At 42.3% G+C, this 21,449-nt stretch overlaps 1 protein-coding gene across 3 annotated transcripts in view; it reads left to right on the top strand.

Annotated features, from left to right (window-relative positions):
- Positions 1–16,077, top strand: part of GPR137B (G protein-coupled receptor 137B) — a 26,631-nt gene extending 10,554 nt beyond the window's left edge. For 2 of the 3 annotated variants that reach the window (XM_008948176.1, XM_008948177.1), the window contains 5 exons: positions 4,648–4,870; positions 8,694–8,843; positions 10,896–11,024; positions 13,855–13,979; positions 15,466–16,077. In XM_008948176.1, coding sequence (XP_008946424.1) covers positions 4,648–4,870; positions 8,694–8,843; positions 10,896–11,024; positions 13,855–13,979; positions 15,466–15,577 — 739 coding nt within the window. In that variant the 3' untranslated portion in view covers positions 15,578–16,077. The remainder of the gene's footprint in view (positions 1–4,647; positions 4,871–8,693; positions 8,844–10,895; positions 11,025–13,854; positions 13,980–15,465) is intronic. The other variant, XM_008948178.1, reaches the window with a different exon arrangement.
- The last annotated feature ends 5,372 nt before the right edge of the window (positions 16,078–21,449 follow it).

The following is a 21,449-nucleotide window of genomic DNA, read 5'->3' as shown; positions in this document are numbered from 1 at the left end:
TGGGAAAGAGCTAGGGAGAATTGATTCAACTTCGTGATGTGTTTGGGAGCTCATAGATAACCTCCTCTGACTCCATAGAGGTGAGATTATAGTAGCTTTGCATTGAGGTGGAGACATTTGTTTGGGATCTTGTTGAGCAGGATAAATTGTCAGGAACTGCTTGAAAGCTCCTCAAGTGGCAGTAATGTCCAGAAAGCTGAGGAAGAGCTCGATAAATTGTTTATTGTGACAATGCCTAAACACCTCAGTCGGGCAACGTTTAGATGAGAGGAGAGAGAGAGAGGTTGTCTGCATTCTAAAGAAAGAGTTTGCAATCTGAATTCAGGGCAGGAAAACAGAATAATCTGAAACGGAATTCTGACTTGTTACCTGCTGACTGTTAGGAGAAGGTAGTACTGTATCAGCAGGTCAAATATTAATATTGCCCTTGCCCTGGAAAGTTTGTTATCCGATTGGGTTTTGATACAGCTGGAGCGAGGGCTTCAGAAGCCATGTCTGATAGATATGGTGAGAGCAGGCTTAGGGTGGGCTGTGCCTGGGCTCGTGAGGGTATGAGACACACAGGGTATGATGGCCAACTGAGGGATGTGGACTTCATGCTCAGTTGCAGCTGATGCAGAAATTGTCGGGATGGGAACAGAGAGGCTGCATCTGTTTTGTCAGCCTCAGGAATGCTTTCAAGTTAGTGGGTCTGTGTACATACCTTGGCCACAGCCCAAACCACAGGGGGCAAGGGCTGGATGCTCCCTGGTAAACACTGTGGCACACAGATACATTCACCTCCCTTTGCACTCTGGTTTCTGTGGGAAGGAAATCCAGGAATATGGGCTGCCAGACAAGCACAGCCCACACCAGCTGGGTCCCCAGCCAGCCCCAAGTGCAAGCGTGCCTGCCTCTGGTAGTACACGTTAGGCAAGAGGAGCAAAGAGGACAGCTTTGCACAAAGCCTGGGCTGCAGGTTAGGGTGGTATAGGGCAGCTCTGTGAATGTGTTCCTGGCTGGCTTTACAGGTGAGAGATAGAAGCTTTGAACCTTATCTATTACTGATGTTTGTGGCAAGGTTTGAAAACTGCTTGAAAATGTCTTCCTTCAAGCAAAGGGAGCTTGTGATATTTAGTCACTGCCTATGAAGTGACTATGTTAGCACCCTGCATGTAGCTCTTGGAGTGTTTCTGTTTCTAAACACTTATATATTGTGTCTGGAATTACTCATGCACAGAAGACCCTTCCCACAAGAGTTCCATGTCTTTCCCACTACATTTCTAACGCAGATAACTTTTGGATCTGGTTTAGCCCTTTCTCTCTTCTTCAGCTCTGTCAGTAAAGTAGTTCAGTAGTATTTTACTATCTAGATCTCTTAGCATGAATGTGGTTAGCCTGCGTAAAAGAGCCATATAAATAAAGCTGACCTCTTCCCTGTCTTATACAGGGCAACTGAAGTGGTGTAATGTGCACACCCACAGCTGAGGTCCTGAATCTTAACAAGGAAGTGAAAGATCAAAGAATCACAGAGTGGTTTGTGTTGGAAAGGACCTTTAAAGGTCATCTAGTCAAACCCACATCCCATGGGCAGGAACATCTTTCATTAGATCAGGTTGCTGAAATCCTGATGGAGAGATGTATGATAGGAAGATGGATGGCCTACAGATAGAGACTGGAATCTGCACTTACTGAATTTGATTTTTCTTCATTGCTGAATATTCGCTTTTTGATTTTTTTTCTGCCCCTATTTTCTTCAATAAATGTCAGACTGCCTGGTATTGGCATTTCTGCAATAGATAATGGCAACATAAACAGGGCAACAGAGAAGTAGGACTGCTCTCTATGTATTGGCACAGGTCTCAGAAATCGGAATAATTTCAGATATGGAAAAAAATTATACAATCCTATCAGAGATCCAGAATCTTAAGAGAACTTTACTCAGCACAGCCTTCATGTGTTAGTCACCATGGCAGAAAAGTTCAAGGCAAAGCCTGTGCCAGCCCAATTTCATATTTAAACAGTCCTTCTGCACGTCTCCCTGGGCTTGGGGATTTCTTACAGTCACTGGGTTTGGATGAGGCTTGCTGTGCTGTGTGTGCATGCCTTGTTGCACACAAACCTCAGACACTGTATGGTTTCTGAGGAAACCACATAGAAAATGCAGTAGTTTCAAATAGTTTTTCCTGTTAAACAAGGCTAAACACACTACATTCTTCTGAAGTTTGATTTTAAGCTCAGAGTAAACCTTAGGAGTACACGTAGCCTGACACAGAAAGAACAGAACACCCTGTCATGTGCCTTCCGTGGCCAAGCCAGGTTACACACAGCTCCTATTTAGGCACTAGCCCCAAAGTGGGGATTAGGCACAATAGGCTGTTGAACAGTCACTGGTGCAATCTGGAAAGTACCTCTCTTGCCCTGCTTCCCCCTTTTCTAAAAAAACCCATATGCTTATTTGTGCCTTGTAGGTGCCCTTGTAGTCAAGACGTAAGGATACATTTTGCCTTGAAGTGAGTTAGGAATGCTTTCTGCAGCTGCAGAGGCCCTAAAACTGCTGAGAGACACAGCCTGCATCTCCTTCAGAGCTTATTCAGAAGTCCAGCAACAATAGTGCTATTGTCAGAACAGGCAGCCCTTTCCCCAGCCACCTCATGTTAATAAGGGGCATGGGAGATCATTATGTGAAGAGCTGCACAGCCAACTGGCCATGACAGCTCACCCTGGCACACATGGGAGTGTGTGGGCACGAGAGCATGACTGCTTCTTTTAATGCTTCATCCCACCAAGGAGGACCCCGGCCTGGAAGCCTCTCAGCCTCACAGGTTGCAAGCCAGTGTGAAGGGCTTGGAGGCTGTGCTGAAGCAGAAGGTCCCTCTGACTGAGATGAGCAAGACAAGAGCATGTACTTACTGTCCCACAAGTAGGCCGCATGTAAGAGCAAATGTTTCCTCATAAGCCTGAACCCCACAAAAATATTTTACCAGCACTACAATAGGAGAGGAGAGATGACACTGTTAAGTAGACTTTGGGAAGGGAAGGGAAAGAAGGCATGTGATCACCACCTAAAGACTTTTGAGATATTAATAAAAGCTCTAAAGGTACCACCACTGCAACTGGGAACTACATTCTCCAGAGGAAGCCCTGTGAGAGAAGAGCTTCAGGACTGCAGTACTTCCAGCATTGGACTGCGAGGTTTAAAGGAATTACCTCTAGCTGCTTGTCCTAAAAACAGAACCCTGCCCTGGAAGGGTAAGAATGAGCACAATCTTCCTGCTGCGAAGGAATTTCCATGACTGGCAAGGAAAAGACAGTATCCTCACTCACTGCCAGTTGCAGCTGGCAAGAAGGGCGTAGATTCACAAGCAAGGACTTTTAGGCTTTCAGTTGTCCCTGTTACACATTTAAAAGGTCTCAAAGGTACCCTCTTTCCTTTCTTGCCTGCTGAAGAGAAGCCAGCTGTACTTCAGTTTTGTAGCTGCATTGCTGCTCTCCTAAAAGGATATAAATGTACAAAAGGAAAATATCACCATTTGGTAAAGTATTTTTAAACAATGAGAATTGGATTCCTCAGGGACAGTCTGGATGTTTGTTGTCAGCCAAATTCAAAGTTCCCAACAGGCATGAAAAGCTGTGGCCAAAATCTCTTGTTCATTGACTGCAGATTATGACCCTTATCAATAATTGACTTGGTCAGCAATGATAATGAAGTAAGCAAACACCTGAAATGGAAACATGCTTTTTTTCCTTCCTCTTCTTCTTCTTCACCCCCTCCTCCCCTGTCTCTGCCCCCTTCTCTTTGAAGTGAAAAGCTCTACAGCTCTGTGTATGAATAAAGAGAAATTAGAAGCAGCTTTCCTTGAGTATGTGGTATACTTATAACGCAGGTATCAGTGCTGGATAAGTGGGAAAAAAACAGGTGGAGAAAATCAGTCTGGTTCTTGGGCTGCTGTCTGTCATTTCTGTCTCAGCTCTGCTTCTGTGGTTGTGCAAATGAAACTTTTGCCTGGCATAGATGGCAAAATGCCAACTTAGAATCAATGTGCATATTTGAACTTCATTATGTTGCTTTCAAGAGGTTGCTCATGACCAAATTATTTAGGAAAAGGGACAGAGAAAGGTGCTGGGAAACCAGTAACAGAAAGCTATTTTTCCTACTGTTAGCCACTTCCCTAATTTAATACGAAATCTGATGGCAAACACCAGCAGTCAGTGATGCTTCTCATGGCAGTGGTGGTGTAAAACTAAGATCAAAACCAGTCCATTCCAGGCAACTCAACCTTTTGTGAGGCCTCTGCTGCCAGTGGGTAGTCAGAGGGTTTGTGCTGTGTATGAAGTGCACTCTCTAAGAAAGAACATGTGTATTTTAAGTAGTTTTTAAGAACTGTGCTATTGTATTTTTGCTGCAAACAGTCCTCCACGGTTTGCTGTTTGACATGGCTTTCTTTACTTACAGCTTGTTGTGTAACTGTAAAAACAGGTTTGAAATGAGCCAAGTTAATCTCTCCAGCAATCTGGAGCACTTTAATTTGTGCTTGGGTGGCTGGTCGCTCTGTCAGCTGTGGCAGCTGAACGTGTGGCAGCTTTTGTTGCTCGGAGTGCAACTTCCATCTCATGACACACTTGCTGAACAATGTTGCTAAAACTGTTTTCTCCTCACTCTCCCAGGTTGCCCCTCTACCTGGCTTCTCTTTTCATAAGTCTCCTCTTCCTCTTGGTGAATTTAACATGCGCAGTATTGGTGAGGACACAGAATTCAGAGAGAAAAGTCATTGTCTCTGTCCGGGTGGCAATTAATGACACGTTGTTTGTGCTGTGCGCTGTTTCACTCTCCATCTGCCTGTATAAGATTTCCAAGATGTCTTTAGCCAACATTTACTTGGAGTCCAAGGTAAGGTACATTTTCAGTTCTTTTCAAGTACCTTGTGAGAGATAAGGGCAGTGTCAGGCAAAGCCACACAGTTCTTCAGATCCCCTGAGAGCCGGAGGCCTTAAACGGCACGGCCTGTGCTTGGCTGGTGATCCTGCTCAATATGGAGATTAAATACTAAGTGCTAGCAAGGATGCCTTTGACTAACACCAGTGACCCCAAAATACGTAATTTTGAGGTAGAGATTACGAAACTTTTTAGTTGGCGTTTCTCACAGCTGTTTTTCAAGTAGATCTTTCTCCAGATCCCCTGTCTGAAGACCACTCCATTTCAGTACTGCTACACAGAAGTGATCTATACCTTGGAATCCTTCTGCTTGTCAAGCTATTGATGGATTAATTTAAATGTTTAAGGTGTCAGCATGCTAAACATAAGCCAGACAGAAGAATATGAATCTCCCTTTGTATATTTGCATATTGTCCTATAGATAATGAGAATATGTTTTTAAAAACTTACTGCATTATGAATTCATCCAAGTGAGGAGAGGGGGAAAAATGTCTCTCTTATTATTCTACAAAATGTTTTTTAAAGAAATATTGTTAGTTTTACAGCTTTGGACACATTAAGTGGTCAAGGTGTTGAGTGGCACCACACAAGACTGCAGTGTTTATTTTACAATGGGTGGGTTTTATTTTGAAATAATCAAACAGGGCTTTCAAAGGTCTTGTGTTTGTAGTAGATAATTAAATCTTAAAATAAATTATTAGTTTAACAAATCATGCATTACCTTTACCACAGTAAACCTTTCAAATATGTAACTTTCTGCTACTATTTAGAAAATATTGTAATAAAATTCCTCTCTCCTTTTACTTAGTCAGATGAAAGGAGTACTTTTCCTCTTAATCAAATCTGGCCGTGCTGCACAACAACAGAAAAGTTCAGGGCAGAATAGAAGATTTAAAAACACAGCTTAGTTTGTTTTGTTTCTTTCAAGCCTGTCACTTGCTGACCAAAGAGCATGGGCAATGGATTATTTTTACTAGTAAGAAAAGTTTTTCTACTGTTGCAAAGCACAGAAGCATAAATCTCTGTAACAAAGCGGTGTTAAGCAAAGGGAGGCTTTGGTAGATTACTTTGTTCCATTTCCTCCTCCTGCAGGAAATCTGATCTTCTTTACTTCAAGCTATTTCACAAAACCTAAACAAACTCTAGCATTATGACAGACAGAAAGGGACAGGACACAGCTGATGAAAGTTAGAGTGTGGAAATGAGAATTTAAGAACGCTTTGTTCCAATCTGCTGACCTGCAATAGGAGTTCCTCTGGGGACTTTCAGTAGGATTTGACTGCTCATACTTAGGGATGCAGATGGCTGGAGCTGGCAGTGAAAAAACATCGTGGTTTGATCTGCTACTGTTGTGGTGAAAAAGCTAGCTAAAGAAGAAAGATCCATTCTCTACAGCGACATGACAGAAGTAACGTTGGAGATAATAATCTCTGGAGTGCACAGAGATAGGCACCGGTACTGGCAGCTTTTTATTTGCATCTCCCATCTGGTGGGACATATCACCTGATCACGTGAAAATCCATTCACCTCCATGACCTGGCATGGGGGACCAGCCTGGTTCTCTGTGCCAAGGCTACAACAGCACCGAGGCGGTGCACAGCCCTGCCCCTAGGTGCTGACTTGGGCCAGACCTGTGCTGGCCAGAAGCACCGTGTAGTGGGACATGCTACAAACTCAGGGCTTCCCCTCTTTTCCGTAGGGGTCTGTGACTGAAAAAGGATTCCTCTGGTTTTACTTTTACTGCTGTGCTTTCCCTTCCTTAAGCCACTAAGTATATTTGTCTAGCAGCAACATCAGGACACTTTTCCCTCCTTTCTTTGTACTTGCTGAGATTCAAGTTTGTTAAATCTCTAGCATATTTAACTATTAACTATTAAAGAATGACAGCTATGTAGGGAAGCCTATACAGGGAAATACTGACCCAGTTCTGCTCTTCACTGCTGCTGCCTCCCAATCTGTAAATGCCACGGAGCTGGGATATGTGCCAGTCAGCAGCTTTTCTCTGCTCTCTCACGCTTGGTTTCCATGACAGCATCACTGACTTGCTGGTACTGAAGGAGAATAGAGAAGTACCTAGCAAACATTTCCTCTTTGTGGCATTTCCTGCTTGCTGATCTTGCCACAACTTTCACCACTGCCTGCTATGTCTCTGGCTTCAATGCGTGTGTAGCAGCAGGCTCTTGGCTCACTCCTGACATGGCTGCAGGTTATGGCCTGGTGAATAGTGGTAGCTTCAACGTCTTGTAAGCAGGAATTCTCTCAGAGAGGCTGACTGTACTGGGGAATTTGTAATACTCCTGAATCTGACTGTTCCCTGATATAATACTATTTTGCTGGGAAAACAGGCAAGCTAGTTTCCTGCAAGCTTTTCTCACTACTCCCTGAGCCTCTCTTCACTGACACTCACCAGGGAGTGCAGACTGAGGAGCGGGTTTGACAGAGCCACAGGGACAATAGCCAACATGGGCTAGCAGCAGAGGGGCCCTGGTAGTCTCCCGAAGGCCAGAGACATGGTGACATGGTGGCTCTCCCTGATACTTCACTAGCCATACTGTTATGTATGTACTCTACCTGCCACAGTGCTTTGGACCTCTGCTCCTTGGCTACAGACCTGGAAGCAGAGGGTGTGAGTGAAAAAAATAGAGCACAGACTTTCCTGTCTGCTGCACTAGTAGAAAAGGCCTTGTGTGGGGAGGAGCAGCTTCCCTCTTGGCTTCTCTTTCTCTCAGATAGATGAGAGAAGCCCATCCTAGTGGTGTGGGTCCCTGCCAGGAGAGGGAGAGGGCAAGGCTTGCAAAGCAAATGGCTGCAAGATATCTTGCTCCTCTAAAAGCACACAGAGCATTAACACACCTTTCTTCCCTTGGCTGTGCTGAGCACTATTTGTGAGCCAAATGCACAGAATTTATTTTGAGCTTCCTCTAAAGCTGGTCCCATTTTTGTAGATCTTCTTGCCTCTGTGGTCAGACTCACAGTGATCACTGTAGCCATGGCTCCTGGGGTCCTTCTTTTCTTGCTGCTAAAAATCCTGCACTGGTGTCTCAGCCCCCCACGGTGACCCTCCCCACTTGACACAGTGGTCAGGAATCTCACTTGTTCCTGACGCTGGATTAGGCTCTTTACCCTCTGTCCATTTTTCTCTCTAGGGCTTAGGAACTACTGTGATTTCACACTATGTAGTCTCATTCCTCCCCTCGTGCCTAAGCTGCCCCTCACAGACTGCCCAGCACGGTCACTCTGCCCGCGGGCCACGCTTCCACTTTGTCTCCTCTGTGTTGACATCAGCAAGGCAGGATGTTCTGTTCCTGTCTGTGCTGTGTTGAACTGCTGACTGTTATGATCTTCTCAGTACTTAGGAAATAGGTGCACAGCAAGCAGTTGTAAAAAGATGCAAGGTTGCACCACGCTAGCTAGCCAGCATCTGACACAGGATGCTCTGTAGCTCATGCACAGCTGAAGGCTGAATTCTCTTGCTGCATCTGATACCAAGTGTAGCTCTTCTGTTTTCATTGCTCTAAAAAATTTCACTTGTACAACAAGATGTGGGAATGAGTTGCAGCCCATCTTGGTAAGGATTGGAACTGCCATCACTGCCTGGAAAACACTGTGCTGATACAATATGGGAATATACACAGTGTAGGACATGCTAATCAAAGAAGGAAAGAGACAAAGTCAGTCACGCTAGACAGAGTAGCATGACAACCCTCAAAGTCCATGCAAAGCAACATTCTTCTCAACTTCCCCCATGAATAATAACCTGTGCTTAAATCTTTTCCAGGGCTCATCTGTCTGTCAGGTGACAAGTATAGGAGTGACTGTTATACTACTTTATACCTCACGAGCCTGTTACAACTTGTTCATCTTATCATTTTCCCAAACCAAGAAAGTAAATTCTTTTGATTACGACTGGTACAACGTATCAGATCAGGTAAGTACGAAAATATATGCTAATGAGAAAAACTTGTTCCATGTGTGATGGCTGATTTCCTAAATGTTATGACAAGAGGAATTAATATAATAAAAGCCTATTACTTTTTTTTTTTTTTTCTTTACTCAAGGGACTCCCAGAATACAAATTTCTGCTAATTTCAGTGTAAGGAGGAAAAAAACAACTCGGTGATAAATGAATAAGTAACCAATAGATAACTAATAATAATTTAACAAAACACAACCTGTTAATTTACCTTGATTGTATTGTTTTTAAAAAGTGCCTTTTACTAAAAAGACGGGTATTTTGTCCATTAGAAAAAATGTATTGTACTTGGAGAAGCAGAAAACCAGCACTTGGTGCCACTGAAATGCTCTGTTCTGAAGTCACCACCAAATCTCCCATTGCTATCCAGGGCTGTGGAGTTCTTTACCTTAATTCTGTCATTAGCATGATAACGTCTGTAGTTTGAGGATAAGACTCAGATTCTGCCCAATCTTTAACCGCAAGTGACAATTCAGATTGAAAAATAACAGTTGACTAAAAAAATAAAGGAAATAGGAGGGGACTCTGTTAAAGTTTATGAAATTTGGGCATCCACCTCCTTTCTCTGCTTTGAAGCATGTAATTATGTCCCAGTAGTTTTCCAGCTTGGTCAAGGCTAGGCAAAATGGCAGGCCTGTGTCTGGACCATGTTTTGTTTGGCCTCAAAATTCCAGACACCTGACATCTCCCCAACCTCTCAGGAGCACCTGCAGACCAGAAGCAGTGTTCCCAGCCACACAAGGGCCTCGCATTGCCAGGGTGGCCAAGCAAACCTGGAGCTATTTATAATTTTCTGCTGCGCAGTAGATAGAACTGTAAATAAAAAGTAGGTAAACAGTAGGGTAGGATTGCCCAGGGGACCTCATTAAGAATTAGTTGATTAGCGTCTGTCAGGGGACCCCTGATCAACCCTGTGGGGGTGGGGAGCAGAGGAGCGCGGCAAGGTGGCGCCAGTCCTTGTAATTAGAACATTCAAGTTTAGGCAGAGGGTCACTAGGTTGTCATTCATGTCCTGAACCAAACATATTCCCTCTTGTTGCTTGGGCCTGGTTGCTGACCACTCACAGGGGGCGCTTCTGGTATTGACTCCTACCGTCTGGAGTAACAGGAGCTGGAACTTCATGGCCACAATATTTGGTCCTGTTTTCCCCATGGAGGCAGAGGTTGTTCATAGGGAGCTCACTGGAAGGCTTTAGGCCTTAGGTCACTACTACTCATCTTTTAACATCTGGCCTAACTTGTGACATTAAGGTTGACTGGATTTTGGTGTAAATTATTTGAGACCTATATAAAGGGCCTGGAACTAAGGAACAGGTACTCGATTTGGTGCCAGAATCCAACGTCACTTTTGAAAGTACAGCCCAATGTTTGTACTGTGGGACTGCATCAGGACACTTGTCAGAAACATTACTCTCTCCTTCTGTACAAAACACAAGAAAAGACAGGATTTGCCCTCTGCAGCTATGTTGAATGCTAGAGGGGAAATCCAGAGAGTTCAAAGCATGGATATTCAAGCTATCAATGTGCACCAATTTGAAGGAATCCAAGCCTTAATTTTTAAAAGCCAGATTGCCAGTAATGCCCTTGAAGACCTGGGCATGGATTGTTAGTTTAAGTATTATTCTCACCTGGAAAAGAACTGCAAAACTAGTTTCTCATTACATGGATTTAATCACTTGATCAAATGGTTGCTTGCTAGGCTCTGAGACTGGAAAGACCCCTGCATTAAACTTTGATTTTGTTGATGGAAAGCTAGCAGGTGAAGGAGGAGGAAGGAGAAAAGGTAGAAGGAAAGGGAAGTCACATACCCAACAAGACAGCATATTGATTTTCTTTGTATGCCTTTAATCATTAGCCAGGCTAACCTGGCTTTATTAAATGGAACCTCTGGTCATGTCAAGTATTTCAGCAACTTATAGAACTTCATAAGAAGGTGTTGCCTCCTGCACTTTTAAATGAGCTGCCATTTTTATTTTTAAACACTTTTTTTCTTTGACTTTTCAACAGGCAGATCTGAAATGTCAGCTGGGAGATGCAGGTTACATAGTGTTTGGAGTGATCCTTTTCATCTGGGAGCTCTTGCCTACTTCCTTGGTTGTGTATTTCTTCCGTGTCCGAAACCCTACAAAAGATCTAGTAGGTGGAATCTGTCAGTGTATTTGTCAGCATAATGTCCAGGCAGGTCTGGAGGGCTCAGCCACTGAAGGTGCTTTTGCTTCTTTACACGTTGATTTCTCTTTTTCAGTGTGTCCTTGACAGAATAAAAGCAATTGAAAATTCCCAATTACTTATACTAAGTCCTCATGAAAGAAACTCACCGTATTTACCCAGAGGAAGACAAGGTGTTTCTCAGGCAGTTTACCTTAAAAAAATGGGAACCTTCTTAAATTTAAGAACATCTTCCCTTTGAGTTAATACAGTACTTTACTGAAGTCAGTGGAAAAGGAGTTTGTTATCCAAACTTGGGGTCTTTCATCAGATAGCAGTGACAATGGTTGTGTGTTAACTGTTGAATGGTGTGTATGAAATAATAGATGGAACATTTTCAGCCCTGTACCCATTGAATTGTTTCCATGTCAACGGCCAATAGCCATCCTAAGCACTTTCTGGCATTTTTGTTTGTTCTTTCAGCAGAGCAGAAATTCAGGTGTGAATTTTAAGGATAATTCCATGTACGTATCCTTAATATCTAGGCAGTTAATAGGTGGATAATCATCCTTTTATAGCTGTAGGCAACGCCTCCAGGTTAGCACAGGATATTCTGGCTGACAGCTACCCGGGGAATACCAGCCCTGCACTAGGATTACCAAGAGAATGCCTCTGTCTCTGTAGGCCAAGCCAAAGGTGATACTCCTCAAGGAGGATGTGAATGGTAAATTCACAAGTAAGAGAAGCAACTAATAGAAGTTTTTAGAGAAGGTGATGGTTTTTATTCTGACGTGTAGATTTCAGAGAAAACGATAAAGCCAAGCTGAACAAAGAAGTAATACCTGACATCACTTTAAGAAACACCATGGACCCCAGTGCCCACCATGAGAAAAATCTCAGCCTCACTCCTGCTTAGGAGTTAGTGAGGACAACTTCAAAGAGAAGAGGTGTTTTAAAGCACAGCCCAGTGGTGCTGCTCTTCTAAAAAGTGACCACAGAGAGTCCTCATTTTATATAAAGCAAGTTTAGTGGGGGTAGTGAAGTTTGGATGGTGTGGGAGAGACTCACAAGAGAATGAAAATAAGAGATGTGGTCTAATCTGTCAAAAAGCTGATCACGAGGAGAACTGGAATCCTTCTCCCACAAGAACTCAAATGGAGTCAAACAGGCCGCATTCTCTCACAAGACAAAGCACTGCAGGAACACATATAACATTGTATTTTCACACTGTGATGTCCAGAACACCTTAAATCTCCATCTTCATAAAGATACAGTTCAGAAGAGCCAATCAGTGGTGCCACTTCTTTTATGGGCACCTTTTCTGGGGTAGACATTATCTATCATAGTGCATAGGCCATATAACGATTTTTTTCTACACAAGATAAATATTTATGCCAAAAAGAGGAAACCTGGAAACATTAGAAAGGAACAACAACAAAAGAGAAGACTCTAGCAAGGCAGAATTGCACTTCAGTGCAAGTGTGCCACGAGAGGGAGATGAAGGGCCACAGGACTTTCGTCTAAGGTGTTTAGTGTGGTAACCTACAGCAGTTAAGTACCAACTGGTCCAGGGGTTGAAAATAGTTGGTCAGGAAGTATGGTGTTAGAACAGAAACAGACTTTCTTTTAGTTACAAAAATCTTAACAACTCTGATCTAGTACAAACCAAAATGTTCTTTCTTTTTAATAAGGAACAATCCCAAGAAATAGTAGTTGTTTGGTTTTACATTTCATTCAGGACTTCAGAAGCAAAAAAGTTTGAGTAGAGGCAGCTTGTGTCCAGCACTGTTCAAATTTAAAACCCCACAGATGATTATAGCCTGGAACGAGCTGTCTGTCTGCTCTGGTGCTGACATGGGGTGTCTTGGTCCTTTGCCTTGCCATACCTTCAGCCAGACAAATGTTGGAAATAGGCAGATGACTGAAAAGGGCCTATTTTTACTTCATCTTTGTCAAAGGTATTTAACATCTAGGAAATAGCAGAAGATTAAACTGCTCTCCTGCTTAAGGCCAAGGAGATACCATCCTGGCTTATCCACAGGTGCAGGGAGCCCTGTTCCCTGGGGATGGAAGCATTTGATCAGTGGAAGAGGCTCAGCTAGGTTCTACATGTCCCTCTGCACCATTTCCAGAACCAAACTGACCTTCTGAATCTTCTGTGTTTTCTGTTTTGATTCATAAGGAAATAAAAACAAAATTCTTTGTAAATTGAGTTACATGTACATCTCTTTCACTGTTTTATCAAGGCACTTTTCCTTGGGATTTGACCCTCACAGCACTGTAGGGTAGATACTAAAATTGCTCAGAGAGGTCCCGAGGGGCTTTTCAGCTGTTGTTTCATTAAGCAGGGTGCCATGATTCAGCATGATCAGCTCCTGAGGCAAGGGAGGTGACACACCTGGAGGGAGGGTCACAAATGTGGGAGGGTAAAACCAAATCTTTTTTGGCATCTCACACCCTTCAGCTCCTCAGCTGCTTCCCTACTGCTCACCTCAGGTCAGCTGGCTGCTAAAAGCACAAAGTGTCCAGGATGGACAGGATTTCAGCAGGCAGATTAAATGCACACTGGAGGGTGGTTTCAGAAATGGGTTGTAGCTGTTAGTGAGAAGGAGGGAAAAGGAAAAGTCATTAATATCAGTAGACTATCACTACACTGGTAGAGAAAAACAGAAAACATGAAAATATATATTGTCTACAGCAAACGCAGCATTGCCTGGTTTATTTTGGAAGCCAGGAGGTAAGCCTGCAGTGACTACTTTGAGAAGTCAAGCACTTATTGATCTGTTTCAAGTACTGACGGAGGTTTCCCTCTCCTCAGGGCAGCGCCGGCATGGTCCCAAGCCACGGCTTCAGCCCCAGATCTTATTTCTTCGACAACCCTCGCAGATACGACAGCGACGACGACCTGGCGTGGAATGTTGCACCACAGGGGGCACAGGGCAGGTGAGAGACACCAGGGAACTGCTCGCTTCCCGTAACAGAAACTGGAGGAGGAAGAACTCTCTCACACTGCAGAAGACCAATGTAAATTGTCTAGCTCAATTGCTGCATCATTTCCAGAGGGTTCAGGGAAGCTAAAGAGGAAAGGCAGCACCAAGTAAATGTAAGGATCTAAGGGCCCCACAGAGACTACAAGGACACAAGAATGAAAACAGTTACATAATTTAAGCATTGTTAACAGTATTCCTCTCTCTGAAAAACTCAGGTCAGATCTTTGGCTTGCATGTTTCACCCGGTGAAACAAGAGTGCCCTAAGAAGTGCCATTTACTAGTTGGAAGCGTGTGAACAAGGCAACCCAGAAAGCCAGCTGTCTCCCTGCCTTCAGGGAGAGCAGGGGAAAGCTTGCCAGCACAGGCAGGACCTTGCAAGGGCAGTTATGAGCAGCTTCTCAACTTACGTTGCGCTGTAACGCGTCTAAATGTCTTGGGGTTCACCTAAAATGAAAGGGGCATTTGCTTTCCCACTTGTTGAGAGCTTACCAAACAACCCAGAACTAGCACAAAAAGCCCATTCTCTCTGTGCAACGGTGAGCTTAGGTGAGGATTCCCTTCCAGGAAGGAGCAGTTCACAGCAAGAAAGACAGCACCCAGTTCAGAGAAGGGAAGGAGCTGCCAGGACACAGTCCTGCCCTGAAAGGAGCCTCAGTCGCGTGTTACTCACACACTGCTCCTGTACCTACGCTGCACTTGCATTAGATGAGCGTAATTGGTCATCTTAAAACAAAGGCTAACTTGCTAACTGTAGATTAACATACCCAGATCTAGCTCACTCCTTTAGCTCTTAGCTATGCTGCCACTGATCAGTGAAGTTGGCTATTCACCATTTACAGTTACCAGTCACCTTAGTCTTGTGTCTTTCACACAGTACCTAAAGCCACTGAGGGTGCTGGAGGTGGTTGGTGCCCGGCTGGTACCCAGCCTAGAGCCAGAGGCACCCCCCTTTCTGCACAGGGGCATGACGGAACCATCCAGGCTGGTAACCCAGGCAGGAACCAGCCATCTGCCTTGTCTCACACTGCTTGTGGAAACAAAGCCAGCACACCAGAGCTGCTGACCAAGTACTGGGCCCTTGCACATGGATACAGGAGGTTTAGGTCTGTCACTGATAGGCCCTTAGAGTGACAGGATGCAGCAAGGATTAGCAGCACCCCCTCTAGAGTTTTCAAGCACCTTCTGGATTAGCAGTTCAGACAGGTGAGGGTCTTTCATGAACTAAAACAATCAGGAAACAGATAATGAGTTAAGCACATTTGGGCCAAAATAACTAACAGATCATAAAAATAAATACCAGCTCGAACCCCTGGCTGGGGTTTTATTTTGCACGTCAGTGCGAGGGATACCTCTCTGCGATTGCATTTTGCCCACAGTCACTAACCGGGTATCTATGGAACCACCTGCCAATCACTACTTCCTCTGTTTTCTCTTTAAGTTTTTCTCCAGACTACTACGACTGGGGCCACCACAACAACAGTTTCACAGCTTACATAGGATCCCTCCAACAAGATCCAGCACTGGACACAGACCGGCCAAGCCCTATATAACTTCAGTCAACTGCAGCTTTCTAGGACATTCCAATATTAAAACAAATGTTCTGAAAAACAAAGCTTACCAATTTTTCTTCACATTTTGGTTTTTAGAAGTGTACCTATGCACAGATAAATGAAGAACTTGTCTTTGCCACAAGCTTTTCATAGTCCAAGGAGAAGTATATAAGCTAATGATTTAAATGTTGAAGACTGTTCTCATTAATACCTTGTTCTAAGCCACAGTATTTTTGGCTTTGAATAGAGTTGTTAGAGGATATAATTTAATCAATTTATGCTCATTTTAAAAGAGCAAATTTCATGAAGTGAAATGGCATAATTATTTTCTAAGTATTTTTATTTTTACACTGTGTGTTAGGTTAGAAATACAAGATTATGATGAATATACTGTAAACACATGAATGGGTTGTTCAAATGTGTGACAGTAATGATTCTTATGTGCACATAAAAACCTGTAAGGGAAAAATATCAACCCGATTAAATATCGTCTTTTCAAGTTATTGCTACATTCTCAGAGCACAATTTACTCTTTGGATTTTCACTGCTTACTCAATGTGGCAAGGTGGTTGGAGGCTCAAAGTAATCTGTACTCCAGTTATGATCTCAAAACATGCTGCATTCTCCTAAGGAAGCAGGAAAATTGTATCTTCTCTGCAGCTACAGGGAGCCTCAGAACAGCAGAGATGGGTGTCTGCTTTGGAGCAAACTCTTCATTGCGAGCTGCAAAGCAAGCTGAAAATTTGTCAGTTCAAAAAATTAGTGTTACATGATCATCTCTGTCAATAGGTTCTAGGTGTGTTACGTAGAAGAGCGCATCATCTAGCCACGGAGATAGCTGTGTATAACAGTATTTATTCATTAAAGACCTAGGAAGTGCAATCTGGGAATAGAACAAGAGCCAGCAATGTCTAAAGTAGAAAAACCTCAAGCGGACCTAGAGGATAAATACTGCGGAACTAGCAGGTCGTCAGCAAAGCTGTGCTTCAGCCTCTTATGTTCAGGGATAAATCTGGCATTTTGTGGTGGAAATGGTGTATAAATTACATTCTAATATGTGACATTTGCACATAGCAAGCCTAGAAGTAATTTAATATTATCTAAGGTGAGCAGGAACCCTAACTCTACTTCAGATCTCTTTATTGTGCCCAGTTCTGGCTGGTATGATCTACTGTGAACTCTGCACTCCCAGCCTCTCTTTCTCCTTCCCACATAAAACAAATACTGTAATTCGATTCACATTTCCCTAGGAGAAAAACACATGTCTTACAGTAACCTTCACCTCTATAAAAGTAGTTAATTTTGGGATGTACTACAGCATCCCCACATGGTAGACAGGCTTTGTGTTTTCCTCATACTCAACACTTCTTCAGGAAGTACAAGAAGCAGAGAATTCTTGTATACATTTCACACAGGATATACAGAACAAAAAAAAAAAAAAAAAAAGGGATAAGGAGCAGATCTGATCAGGTCTGCTTGGAAGCCAAGAGCACACATGCCAAGTCTTTCACAGAGTCTTTGTTTCTGGGGAAGATCAAAGCATGAGCCCTGCCACTGGCAGAATCTCAGTACAGCCTGTGAACTGTCTGCCCTCCAAAGCTTCCATTAGCCTCATCAATTCTTCCCCAAAGTTCACTGAAGAAAAAAAAGCCAATTAAACTATCAACCAGAGATTAAAAAGAAAAGGTACCACGGGGTTGGGAGAAGAATAGAAATTTTATTACAAACCCTATGGTGTTCTACATTCATGTTTATACAAAACTGCCTGAAGACCTAACACAAGAAAAGTCTGCAGGAATTACATTTTCTTCACAGTAGATAGAGCTGCACAGCAAAAATTTGATTATGAAAATTCTGCTTTTAAAACAAGCTTAATGCCTACACCATGGCATGCATGCAAAAAAGTGGAATGCCAAATGACTATAACCAATCATAGTAATGAATTAAATACTCTCAAACACAGATTTAAACAGTAATGTGAAAGGTAACATCTTAAATTAAAACACTATAGTTATCACCTGTGTAACAGGTACATACCCACCTCAACCAGGGATGAAATACGTGTATCAAAGTTTTAGTAAGATAATTTGTTAAAAATGCATACACAGAATAGAAAACAGAGAGCTACAGAAACCCTTTAAGGGAAATCGTGTCACATGAAGAGCCCAGAGGGTGTACCAACCAGAAAAAATATTTACAAAATTGATTTTATAAGCTATTCTGAGAAAGGAACAGAACAGACCAAATTTCAACTCAAAATAAGCTTTTTTGCCTCTTTAAACAATTGGACTTAAACAGTGATCTGGCTGTATTCATACAGAAACATGCTGTAATCCTGCTACGTGCATTTCTGATGTGCTGGCTGCCACCAACACACTGTAAATGGCAAGAGATACTCAGGTTACATTCATCTTTTGAACAGAACTGAAGTGCCAATGAAAGCCAGCTCATCATCTTAAGCTTAAATGACGTGTAAATAATTTAAGTTATATAATTTCTACCAAGCGTAGTTGAAAGGTAAATGAAAAATAATAATTAAAAAAATCTACATAAACCCCCCCAAAAATAACATTCACAAAAAGAAGTTGTAGCAGAAAATACTTTAATTTGCATTTTATAGATTCAAACATAGCAAAGATTCAGTATTGTTTAGATCCCAGTAAGCAGTTCCAACATTGATTTGGATTTTAATAAATATTACATTTTAATAGGCTAGCTACATGGAGGAGTTGTAAAAGGATGAATTGCTGATTGCTACTTTGTAAATGTAAGCATCTAGATTATTTACAACATATTACAAGTTGTTTCCCAGAAAAGCACAAAGCAAGGTCAGATAAAGGTGACGCGGCCATCAAAACACAACTCAAGAAAGTGTGGCACAGTGTATTTCAAGGATGTACAGTGACTGACAGCACAAGTCATCAGCTGAAGCGAAGCAGGAAAACACTTCCGCTACTCCCACTTACGCAAGTCTCTGTATTCCACTGGTTCAAATCTATATTCTCACCTTCTTCCTCAGGCACCGAGGAGCAAGCTGTTCAGCAACAGCACCCTACATTTTACCTACACAGTGTGCACCAAGCCTTATTTCATGTAAATCTTGATGACTTGGGAAAAACAAAATATGTGTCTTTGCCTTCTCACTACTTCTGGGATTACAATCATTGTGTCACTTGTACAGGGAAATGTACTTAGACTTTGAAATGAATGACAGAAAATGTTGACAAGCTGATGTCCGACAGCGAGCTGGAATTTAAAACAGTTTACAGGTCACAGACAGTGTAACTAACCTTATTTTTTAGTATCAAAACAGTTCTGTAAATTTCTAAAATTTAACATATAAAGAACTAAGTCATCCGACTCACGTGGAAAAACTTCATAGGCAGCATTGTCACAGAATGTACATCAAATACAGTAAAAAAGATGGTGACAGGAAAGCTGTTCCAACTAGATTTGTAACCACAAAAGTCATGTCCTATTTCTACAAAGACAGTGAAGTGAAAGTTCTTGCACATTTGATCACCAAGCGAGATGTACCTTCAAATGCAACAGAACGTCCCCGTCCGCAGAATTTGCTGTTCAGCTGCATTCCTGTGTTTTCATGACAGAAAGGAAAGGAAGAAAAGCTTCCCATCTCTTACCCAGCAGCATTAACCTTGCCTGCGTCGTGCCAGTGCGGGTTGCAAGGAGCAGGTGTCCAGGATGTGTGTGCCTGAATCTCTCATCTGCCCCATGAAGAAGCGCAGGATGCTAGTATGTGATGCTGCTTCCGTGTCTGTAGATTTTAGCCAGGCACAGGTGGAAAAAAAAAAAAAAAATAGCAAGCTGCATCCCCAGAAGAAGGTTGGAAGCAATTCCTTTTTCCCATAAAGCATGGGGCAAAAGGGAAGAAACAATTCTGAGACTCAGGTCCTTCCTGGGGCAGCGCTAATAACTTTTTTTTTTTAACTAGAAAATCCTGCCTAAAGCTTTAGGCACTATAATATGTAACAATGATGATAAATCCCAGCTATACAGTATTCCTCACACAAGTGAGCCTAAAGGTTCTAGCCCTTGTAGGTCAATCCAAAAGGCAAGAAATTAATGGTCAACTGAACAACCCACGCTCCTTCAGTATGTACAACTACTCAGAAGAGTAAGATACTCCAGGTGTAACTCATTCACCAAACAGCTCTTCACAACTGAGCTAGTTGCCTAGATTCCCACTTCAATTCAGTGGAGAAAAATAAACTCTAGGGTGCAAATACAGAGCTTGGAATAGGCCAGGTACATCCACCGAGAAACCACCTGCTCTCCTCCATTAACTAGAAGAAGGAAGCCCATGGTGACTTGCTCAGACACAGGTGCCCCTAGGCAAAAGAGGCTGCTAGGTAAAAGCATAGTATCTCCAGACTGGCATCAGCTTTCTCTGAAGCCACATGAAATTATCTACTGGCTTAAATAGGAACTTCTGACTGGATACCAGGTCACTGCTGATTTGTCCACCTATCACCAAAACTGTGTGTGAGGTTGTTGTTTGGGTTGTTATTTTTTGTTGTTGGGCTGGTGTGGGTTTGGGCTTTTTTTTTTTTTTTAAATATTTCCCCCCCCCGCTTTTCTCTTTTCCCCCTTTCATTTAGCTTACCCAAGACTCAAGAAAGTTACTTTCTTGAGAAACAGTATTTTTCAGTAATAGCAAGTGTCAGCAGGACAGTATACCTCATTTCCAGTCAGGTAGAAATTTGAGGCTTGTCTGGAAACAAAGGACCTAAGAGTGTATTCCAGCCTTCAGAAAATCTCAGCTGCAAAGGACCACATTACATAAGCCAATACAGTTACAATCAATTATATAAACACATCACTAAATTACCAGTAGGGTGAAAAATGTTTAAGAGCACTTTATTTTGTGAAGATTTATTTTTAAATACAAGAGATATCTACACTGTACCAGCACTTCTTACATTCATAACTCTTAACTTCACTTTGAAACATGCTGGTTTAAAAAAAAAAAAATTACTTCATTTTAAATTTAAACCAATATTTGGTTGCTACTAATCAGTAGTACTGTTTCTGAATTCTGTTTTAGACAATGGTAAGTTATCATTGACAGTTGTGGACAGTGATACGTGAATAATTTCCTAGTTAATGAAAGTTATGTTATTAACATACCCGTTTCTTTATGCTGAATGTCCTTTTAAAGAAGATACAGTTAGGGCTTGCATAGGTAAGAGTATGTGGCATTAAATGTTGGTAAGATTATTAATTTTAAAAAACATTTTTTTTTTTTAAAGTGACTACAAAAAACAAGTTCTGACTTTTTTCACTCATCTTTTAACATAGCACTAAAACATAACTCGTAAAGAGCAAATCTATTTCCACAGCTCAAAGATTGAAAGTGTGCTATGTTAACATTTTAGGCATTAGAAAGAATTTCTGGAGACAGAGTTTGTGATTACAATCTAGAAAGTAAAATGGAGTAAATGTGAATTTGACTAAGGCTTTTCAGCTAGCAGCACTCCACTAACCATCTCCCCCTGCCCTGACCTCCATGTCCAAGCAAATGCAGGCAGCCAAGGAGGCCACAGAAAAGTCCCTTCCAACTGTGCTGCATCAGACACAAGGTAGTTATTTTAAAGAAAAGATGAAATTCTGAAAAGTAGCATATAAGGAAAAAAAGAATTTGATATCAGCATGATGGAAAGGAGCTCAGTATGAAATCAAATTTTCTGTTCAATAAATTTCCTATTTTTAATACATTTCACATTATTACAGTAAGAAGTTGGAACTCAACCAGAGCCTTATTTCCTTTTAGACAGTCATAGTCAGCATATCCAATCCTCAGAAAATACTGAAAGTCTCTACTGGGGAGAGGTAAGAGCTGAAGCACCTCTCT

This window comes from Merops nubicus, unplaced genomic scaffold, assembly GCF_000691845.1.
Source record: "Merops nubicus isolate BGI_N331 unplaced genomic scaffold, ASM69184v1 scaffold15149, whole genome shotgun sequence".
NCBI classification, from domain to species: domain Eukaryota; kingdom Metazoa; phylum Chordata; class Aves; order Coraciiformes; family Meropidae; genus Merops; species Merops nubicus.
Note: the sequence above shows the minus strand (reverse complement) of the source record. Positions and strands in the feature narration are given on the sequence as shown.